A 10,157-nucleotide genomic window follows, 5' to 3' on the forward strand; every position below is an offset into this window, starting at 1 on the left:
GTACGGAATCGGCCGAGTTGAGACCTTCGGAATGCTTCTTCTTCTTTACTTACAGAAAACCATCAACATTTCAGTGAATATTAAATTCTGGTGCATGTCTTTATTTTTAATTTGTGAAGAATAAAATTGTCATGAGAATGGAAATGGGGAATGTGTCAAAGAGACAACAACCCGACCATATTAAAAACAACAGCAGAAGGTCACTTAGCTTGTTCAAATGTGCCTTTTAGGACGGACTTGAATCAATTCATAGTTTATGACTCAAAAAAAATTTGTTCCGGCGTGACTGTAGGATGAAGATAAGAAATAAAAGCGATCATAATGTATCATAATTTGTATCTATGTTTTATCGTTTATGTGGTATTCGACCTCCTTGTTTCCTGTTATTTAATCTGTCATGGGTGTTCTAATCATACATGTACTTAGTTATGGTCATTGCACAGTTTTCTAAAGAGTGTGTCTTTTGTTTCTTTATGTCTTTTAATATAATTGATCAGTTACTTTGTCCTTTTCAAAAAGTACAAATTTTCATCTTTAACCATTATAGTACTTTTTTTCGTAAAGAATTTTATTATTATTTCTTATTCTACTCTCTCCTGGATCATAAGTGTCATTTTTAGTATTATTAATTGAGTATGTTATTAAACTTTTGCTTTACTCCACATGATCCAAATTGGATGTTTACACTTTCTATTTCTTGCATTATCAATATAATACATGTTTTTAGTAATGACTTTAAACTTACTGATGACAAGTGCTCAGTATATAAGATAACTTGTTTAACCAGTGGAACATATTTCACAGACAAGGAACTAATTTCACCAGGTGAGGAACAAATTTCACAAATCCAGAACTTATTTCACCAGGTAAGGAACAAATCTCACAAACATGGAACTTATTTCACTAGGTAAGGAACAAATTTCACCAACACAGAACTTATTTCACCAGGTAAAGTGAGGAACTTATTTCATAGAGATGGAACAAATTATATAGAAATTGTCTGTGAAAAAAGTTCTCCCAGAACATATTTCCTGTGAAATTAATTCCACTGGAATTTTTTTCACAGGAACAAATTTTGGCTCACATATACAGCAGATCACTGTAGTTATCATGTGAACATAGGTTTTTGAAATATATATTTTTTTTATTTTGTTTAACACTCTGATAAAAGAAATATTTCTTGTTTGTTTATGTTATCCTATCAATCAGTTCCAATAATCAATGGCAATGTGTGAAGATCATAGACTTGCCCGATTAGGCGAATACTTGGATATTATAGATGATTCTTTAAACGCACCCATCATTGGAATGTGACTACTTCCGGTAGAATTTTTGTTGTTGTGAAAATGGCAACCTCACCCAATCCTGCGACCGTTGGAACGCCAAAGAAAAAGGATGAATCGTTCCTTGATAAAATTGGGACAATTGGTCGCAAGAAAAAAGCTAAAGAAGTAAATATTCTAGAAGAAGAAGGCAAAATGGCAATCGAATCTCCTACTAGTCCTACAATTCCAGACGTTGGTCCAGAAGGTTATTTGCTGGATGAGTTAGAAGAGCGGTCAATGATTGAGCCAACATCCAAAGAAGACCCTAAAGTACAAGAATTAATAAAAATACTGCTTGATTGGATAAATGACGTATTGGCAGATGACAGAATTATCGTGAAAGACATTCTTGAAGATCTATTTGATGGTCAAATTCTGCAAAAATTGATAGAAAAATTGGCTGATATAAGAGTTCAGGTACAAGACTTCAGAATACAAATACCATATGTTAAGTGTTTCCTGCAGGACATTTTTGGCGTGCTTTAGCCCCCAGCTGTGTTTTGTTGACACCCTGTCTTGTTTTGAAAAAAAAATGGCAGTAGAAATTAGTCCAAATAATTATTATGCCATTTACATGTAGAAAGCTTAAGGCTATTGTTGATTTTTGCTGATACCCCTTTCTAAGATTTTTTTTTCAAAAAGTCATACAAAAGGTCATAATTATTTGGCCGTAATACGAATATGATTCATGATTGAATCTAATACTGAGTCTGTTGCATGAATAGAGACAACATCGATTATATTTGTACATTTGTGTAACCTCCCCAATAATTCCTCTACGAATTCAAGATGTTAACACATTAAAAGGGAAACATTAATATTTTGAGACTTATGTGTGTGCAAGAGTAGTCATGACATATCTTTTCTTACATTATATTTCTATCATAAATGTTTGAGTCACAAAGGAAAATGGATGTGTAGTATGAAGTAAAAAGTTCAAGTATCTCTAATTCTTGGGTTGAGTGTTACAGATACCCATATTGCAATAAGGTATATTTTATAATACCTTAAGGCCACACTTAAAAAATTTTTTTTTGCCCAAATCCTACCCAAAGGTTGAGACAGTGGGTAGGTAGGTAGGCATTTTCTTTTTTTTTTTTCAAAAAAAGAAATTGAAGCATTAGATGTTTATTAGTCTTCATGCCTATTTGATTAAAAAAAAACTTCTTCAAATCAGGACAATAAAAGAATGTGAGTAGGCAGCTTTTTTCTGGGTAGGTAGCGTTTGGGCAAACTATTAACCTATTATTTATTATGGCCTAATTTTCTACGAATGACCCTCAATAAATAATCCTCTATTAAACATGTTAAAGTGACCTAATGCAACACACAATTTGAAGTTACATGTAACAACATCAAATGTTTAAACTTGGAAATCAGATTTGAATACAAGTAAAAATATATCTTCTGAATCTCAATGCTCATGACTCTTTTAATACAACTCCTAAGTTCCTAACCTGTGAGAGTGGTAAAACATCATAGCACAAGAATATTCTGTAAATTATAAAAAAAATAATTAAATTGGCTTTAAGCTGAACACTTTTGATTCAGTCTGGTTGCAACTTTCTACTTTGATTTTTGTTGCAGAAGTAATCTTTATTGTCATATAAATTGATTGAAATTATAAAAAAAGAAGATGTGGTATGATTGCCAATGAGACAACTATCCACAAAAGACCAAAATGACACAAACATTAACAACTTTAGGTCACCGTACGGCCTACAACAATGAGCAAAGCCCATACCGCATATTCAGCTGTAAAAGGCCCTGATAAGACAATGTAAAACAATTCAAACGAGAAAACTGACGGCCTTATTTATGTAAAAAAATGAACGAAAAACAAATATATGTAACACATAAACAAACAACAACCACTGAATTACAGGCTCCTGACTTCGGACAGGCACATACATAAATAATGTGGCGGGGTTTAACATGTTAGCGGGATCTCAACCCTCCCCTAACCTGGGACAGTGGTACAATGTATAACAGTACAACATAAGAACGAACTATAAAAATCAGTTGAAAAAAGCTTAACTCATCATCCCAACACAAAAAGACACAATTAACAGATCTGAGAGTACTCGCAGTTATCTGACAGCTAGTTCAAAGCCACTAACAACTAATAAAAAATCATGCCTCTAAGACTAAACATGAAAATATGAAAACATGTTTGTGACAAACTGAAAAAAAAACACAAAAAAAACATATTCTTATATGTACAATTATACTAAACACATACTTTACTGTTATGTCATTTATAGTACATTGTACAAAACATGTTGCTATATATCTTCATAAATACAAATGTAATTTCTTGTTTTTATTTTAGGTACCAGAAGTAACCCAGTCAGAACAAGGACAGAAACAGAAGTTACAGATAATACTCTCAGTAATAAACAGATTGTTACAGTTACAATGGAATCAAGTCAGGTGGTCTGTTGATAAAGTTCATTCAAAGAATCTCGTTGCCATCCTTCATTTGTTAGTTACCTTAGCAAGACATTATAGAGCACCAATCAGAATGCCTGATAACGTGTCCGTCAATTTAATCGTTGTAACAAAGAGAGATGGCATACTCCAGACCAAGAGAGTAGTAGAAGATATCACTACGATAAACGATGATATTGGAGCAAGATTTGAGCGTGATGCGTTTGATACTTTATTCGATCATGCACCTGACAAACTTAATCTTGTAAAGAAAACATTGGTTACATTTGTCAACAAACAGTTACTGAAGATTAACTTTGAAGTGGCCGATTTAGAAGCGCAATTTCATGATGGAGTTTACCTGGTTTTATTGATGGGTTTATTAGAAGGATATTTTGTTCCTTTATATGACTACCACCAAACCGCGTCAACGTTTGATCAAAAGGTGCATAATGTACAGTTTGCATTTGATTTAATGCAGGATGCAGGACTTCCAAGACCAAAAGCCAGACCAGAAGATGTGGTCAATCAAGATCTGAAATCAACCCTCCGAGTATTGTACAATATATTCACAAAGTACAAAGGTCAAGGAGCATAAACATACATAGAATGCTGGGAGCCGAATCAGTATATCCACCGTGCTAAAAGCTTAGTTATAATATGTGCAATAAAATCATCAAACTTGTTCAGTTTACAGATGTAGATTTTTATAATGTATTTATAGATATATGGCAGGTCATAGTAAGCAGTATGATGTACAATGTATTACACAGATATATCCCTTTGCATGTTTTAATAATCATTATTGATCGATGTTTTTCTATATTTCATGTTTTTACACACTATATTATTCTGACAAGTTAATATGTGAAGTTACAACATTTTGTAACAGTTATTCATCATATTAAAAGAAATAGATTTCAAATTTGGAACAATGAGACATTAAGACATACAATGACACAATATTCTATAACATTTTAAACAAAAGTGAAAATATACATGTCATGTGCATGTAGAGTTACATGTATCCAGGTAAAAAAATTCTAGAATTGAAATTATTTTGGCTTTTGAGCCTTTTTTTTTTAAATTTAAATGAAAAAAAATGTTTTTTACTTGTATGTTAAAAATGTTTTATAACTTGAAGAAGAAAAATCCAAATGTGGTGTCTTAGTTTTGAAAAATACTCTGAAGTACAAATGTATGGAAGCAAGTTCAAATAAAAGGGTAATTGGACTAGATTGTATTTGAACAGAAAAGAAATGTGAGAAAAATATTTTGAAATACATGTATGTTTTCAATTTGTATTAATTCTCAGATGACAATCATCCATGCATGCATTGATATTTAAGTTTTATGTAAAACTTATAAGTTAGTCTTTTTTATGTCTTAGTTCTGGTTCTGTACATGTATTGTATACATCTAAATGTACTTACTTATACATGTACTTACTTTGTTATACATTACTGTTTAGAATATGTTTATCATATAAAGGAATTTTAAATAAAATGTATTTTAAAATATCATACATGTCATATTATGGGATTACCAAGACAATAAACATGTTCAATAAATAATTATAATCTGTGTGCAAACTAAAAAACACACATAAATAAGGATACACAAATGTGTTTTGGAAATACCTTATGAAAATAAGAAGATGTGGTATGATTGCCAATGAGACAAATCTCTACTTGTGTCAACAAGATTTTATAACATGTAATTATTATAAACCTCAAGTAACACAGAATTTCATTATTGTCAGCAAGTACTTTTTAATTTGTTGTTGTCTGCTTTTAGCTACCAATATAAAGGGGTCTATTTATGGAGTTGTTTAGGAGTTCAATTACAAAAGTACTAAGAGGTTTACTAGTTTTTGGCAGGCAATGCTTCTCATGAAGCATTGTTCACTTCATTCATCTGAGACATACTATACTCATTTATGCCATATCTTTTTTGCCTTGCATAGTGCCAGGTGAGCTATAAACTTCACTTGGCACCCATTACATCCTAGTTGTCCATCACCTTGCAAAATAATGAAACAAATTTCCATTGGACTACTAAACTGATTTCAACCAAATTTGAATGGTATGATTCTTAGGGTATCTAGTAAAATGTTATATTTATTGTTCCTGTAAAAGCCTAAATGGCTGCAATGGCTTAAATCGAACATAGTATTTAAGTGTAAACATATTAATGGACTATGATCTTGAAAACAATAAAAGATAAAGAAAATCCAAAAGTCATGCCTACCCTTATGGTCAAGTATGATAAATTTAAGAATGAAAATGGGGAATATGTCAGAGACAACAATATGACCACAGAGTAGTAACTACTTCCCAGCTGACTACTTATTGCCCTTAAATGTAATTGTTTTGTCTAAAGTATTTGCCTGTTATATTGACAAACTATGATAGAAAACTAGAGCAGTTTACAGAAAAAAATATAAGTAAAACAAGCTTTACAAAAATACTGACATGATTGAAGCCATTGGATGACTATTTGTAATTTATATTTATATTTGTGATGGCTTTTTTTTTTGGGGGGGGGGGGGGGGGGGGGTCTTTCATCATGAAAACTTTTTTTTATGATCAGACTTTTAAAGAGTTGACTGAACATGACCCTCATAGGAAGTACAGGTTGTTTAACACCACCTAGATGTTGTATGATTGGACGAAAATTAATTCTGCTCAAAAGTTTGTATTTGGATACTGAAAAAAGAGTGATATCTCATCTTCGCTACCCAAAAGTTATGATCCCATTCACATTGGAGAAGGGGCTTGATCTTTGTCCTTGGCTATACTAACAAAGATGTGGATCTATGATAACGCCATGCTGTCAGTATTCACCTCAGAAACTTACAAAACCTTTAAATAGACTGATTAAGAAGGGATATAATTATGATACTGTTGTCAAGTCATTAAAGATTGCATATTTTGGCGTTAATATTTAGTCACTGATAAGGTATTTGCGTCGGAACTAAAGACATTTATTTTAAAAACAGTTGTTGGCATGACACAGGTTATGTTCTTCTCATATATGTTATGATGGTATGATACTAAACCCCTAACGGGAAGGATTGTGCCTGAGGTTCATATGATGAAATCATAATCTTTCAGTCAGTTTAATTGAAGTCTGGAGCTGGCATGTCAGTTAACTGCTAGTAGTCTGTTGTTATTTATGTATTATTGTCATTTTGTTTATTTTCTTTGGTTACATCTTCTGACATCAGACTCGGACTTCTCTTGAACTGAATTTTAATGTGCGTATTGTTATGCGTTTATTTTTCTACATTGGTTGGAGGTATAGGGGGAGGGTTGAGATCTCACAAACATGTTTAACACGGCCGCATTTTTGCGCCTGTCCCAAGTCAGGAGCCTCTGGCCTTTGTTAGTCTTGTATTATTTTTATATTAGTTTCTTGTGTACAATTTGGAAATTAGTATGGCGTTCATTATCACTGAACTAGTATATATTTGTTTAGGGGCCAGCTGAAGGACGCCTCCGGGTGCGGGAATTTCTCGCTACATTGAAGACCTGTTGGTGACCTTCTGCTGTTGTTTTTATACGACCGCAAATTTTGAAAAAATTTTCGTCGTATATTGCTATCACGTTGGCGTCGTCGTCGTCGTCGTCGTCCGAATACTTTTAGTTTTCGCACTCTAACTTTAGTAAAAGTGAATATAAATCTATAAAATTTTATCACAAGGTTTATGACCACAAAAGGAAGGTTGGTATTGATTTTGGGAGTTTTGGTCCCAACATTTTAGGAATTAGGGGCCAAAAAGGGCCCAAATAAGCATTTTCTTGGTTTTTGCACTATAACTTTAGTTTAAGTTAATAGAAATCTATGAAATTTTGACACAAGGTTTATGACCACAAAAGGAAGGTTGGTATTGATTTTGGGAGTTTAGGTCCCAACAGTTTAGGAATTAGGGGCCAAAAAGGGACCCAAATAAGCATTTTTCTTGGTTTTCGCACCATAACTTTAGTATAAGTAAATAGAAATCTATGAAATTTAAACACAAGGTTTATGACCATAAAAGGAAGGTTGGTAATGATTTTGGGAGTTTTGGTCCCAACAGTTTAGGAATAAGGGGCCCAAAGGGTCCAAAATTAAACTTTGTTTGATTTCATCAAAATTGAATAATTGGGGTTCTATGATATGCCGAATCTAACTGTGTATGTAGATTTTTAACTTTTGGTCCCGTTTTCAAATTGGTCTACATTAAGGTCCAAAGGGTCCAAAATTAAACTTCGTTTGATTTTGACAAAAAATTAATCGGTTGGGTTCTTTGATATGCTGAATCTAAAAATGTACTTAGATTCTTGATTATCGGCCCAGTTTTCAAGTTGGTCCAAATTGGGGTCCAAAATTAAACTTTGTTTGATTTCATCAAAAATTGAATAAATGGGGTTCTTTGATATGCCAAATCTAACTGTGTATGTAGATTCCTAATTTTTGGTCTTGTTTTCAAATTGGTCTACATTAAAGTCCAAAGGGTCCAAAATTAAACTTGGTTTGATTTTAACAAAAATTGAAATCTTGGGGTTCTTTGATATACTGAATCCAAACATGTACTTAGATTTTTGATTATGGGCCCAGTTTTCAAGTTGGTTCAAATCAGGATCTAAAATTATTATATTAAGTTTTGTGCAATAGCAAGTCTTTTCAATTGCACAGTATTGCGCAATGGCAAGAAATATCTTATTGCAAAATATTGTGAAATAGCAATTTTGTTTTTAATTAGAGTTATCTTTCTTTGTCCAGAATAGTAAGCAAGAAATATCTAATTGTAAGAATTTTTTTATTTGGAGTTATCTTTCTTTGTCCAGAATCAACTTAAATCTTTGTTATATATACAATATGCAATACAATGTATATTCACTTTTTACTACCAACTGATAAAATAAAATAATCTTTACCATTCAGTGATAACAAGGAGTTTTTTTACATCTTAATATTTTATGATGTATTTAAATGAGTAGTAATTGTTGCAAACTCCATTAGAAATTTTAATTGAGATTAGTTTTGGAATAAGGAAAGGGGGATGTGATTAAAAAAATTGGGTTCAATTTTCTCATTTGAAATTTCATAAATAAAAAGAAAATTTCTTCTAACATTTTTTTGAGAGGAATAATATTCAACAGCATAGTGAATTGCTCTAAGAGAAAACAAAATTTTTAATTTCATTAGAACACATTCATTCTGTGTCAGAAACCTATGCTGTGTCAACTATTTAATCACAATCCAAATTTAGAGCTGAATCCAGCTTGAATGTTGTGTCCATACTTGCCCCAACCGTTCAGGGTTCAACCTCTGCGGTCGTATAAAGCTACGCCCTGCGGAGCATCTGGTTTATTTTGGTCGGGTTGTTGTCTCTTTGACACATTCCCCATTTCCATTCTCAATTTTATTTCTATTGAATTCATGGACACAGTCATGTCTGTACGTCATGTATTACATATCTAGTGGACCACAGCAAAGCCTAAGACAACCATGGCAATACAGTCTTGACCATGTGAGCACTTCACATAATATCCATTTCAAAGTACCTCTGGTAATTGATAGATTTTAAAATCTTATACTTGAAGCTATATTCAACACTTTGAACAAATGTCATTGCCAGAACATTGAATTCGCATTTCAATATAGTGAAACCATTCTAGGCCATTCCTTTGTACTGCCATGTTAGATCCATTCAATACTTCATACAAGTATATTGTTCTGAACATGCATGAACTATTTGCCACTGGACACTGATAAAAATCAACAAATCAGTATATTATTCGTTTGTGTAACAACTTTTGACCACAAGTCTTAAAAGCTAAACAAATGGGTTGCAAATATGTCAAAATCACATGAAAGAATCCATATAAACAGAAAAGAATCTTGCATGCAAAACCTGGGATAAACTTAGTGATAAACAGTTTCTTTCCCACTATATAACGGCTCCCGTCGTATTGCAGCATGGCCCGAAATTAGAAGAGTGTAATCCGCATTCGGTTTAATGTAAATGGAGACATACTAGTGGCTATGACAAATTGAATTATCAATGGTACACATATTTAATAACAAGCAACAAAGTCGTTATGGCGTCAACAAAACTTAAAAGTAATAGTCTTTTAATGTTAACAAGATTAGCACACGAGTCGATGCATTATATTACAAACATTCACCAAGTTACGATACATACCAACTGCAAAGCATTGCTGTTGAAAGCAAACGTCCGTCTTTGAAATACTATAGAAAGTATTCTTTTTATATAATTTAACTTTTCTTGGAATAGTTTTCTGATATGAAATAAATTCGTTTGTACCTGAATGATGACATACACACCTTTGATTCGCATAGTGTTTTGATGTCTTTGTCGTCATGTACATGGTTTATAGCGGCGAATAAAAA

The 10,157-nt window shown here is 32.5% G+C and overlaps 1 protein-coding gene across 1 annotated transcript; it reads left to right on the top strand.

Annotated features, from left to right (window-relative positions):
* The first annotated feature begins 1,310 nt into the window (after positions 1-1,310).
* LOC134699113 (beta-parvin-like) lies at positions 1,311-4,989 on the top strand. The gene is made up of 2 exons (XM_063560803.1): positions 1,311-1,742; positions 3,658-4,989. The coding sequence occupies exons 1-2, from the start codon at positions 1,347-1,349 to the stop codon at positions 4,351-4,353; spliced, it is 1,092 nt and encodes a 363-aa protein (XP_063416873.1). The 5' UTR covers positions 1,311-1,346; the 3' UTR covers positions 4,354-4,989.
* The last annotated feature ends 5,168 nt before the right edge of the window (positions 4,990-10,157 follow it).

This window comes from Mytilus trossulus, unplaced genomic scaffold (genome assembly GCF_036588685.1).
Source record: "Mytilus trossulus isolate FHL-02 unplaced genomic scaffold, PNRI_Mtr1.1.1.hap1 h1tg000024l__unscaffolded, whole genome shotgun sequence".
NCBI classification, from domain to species: domain Eukaryota; kingdom Metazoa; phylum Mollusca; class Bivalvia; order Mytilida; family Mytilidae; genus Mytilus; species Mytilus trossulus.

Coding starts and splice junctions, on each gene's coding strand:
- LOC134699113 (XM_063560803.1), top strand. CDS start 1,347: ATGGCAACCTCACCCAATCCTGCGACCGTTGGAACGCCAAAGAAAAAG. Junction 1,743..3,657: donor TGGCTGATATAAGAGTTCAG/GTACAAGACTTC, acceptor TTTTTATTTTAG/GTACCAGAAGTAACCCAGTC.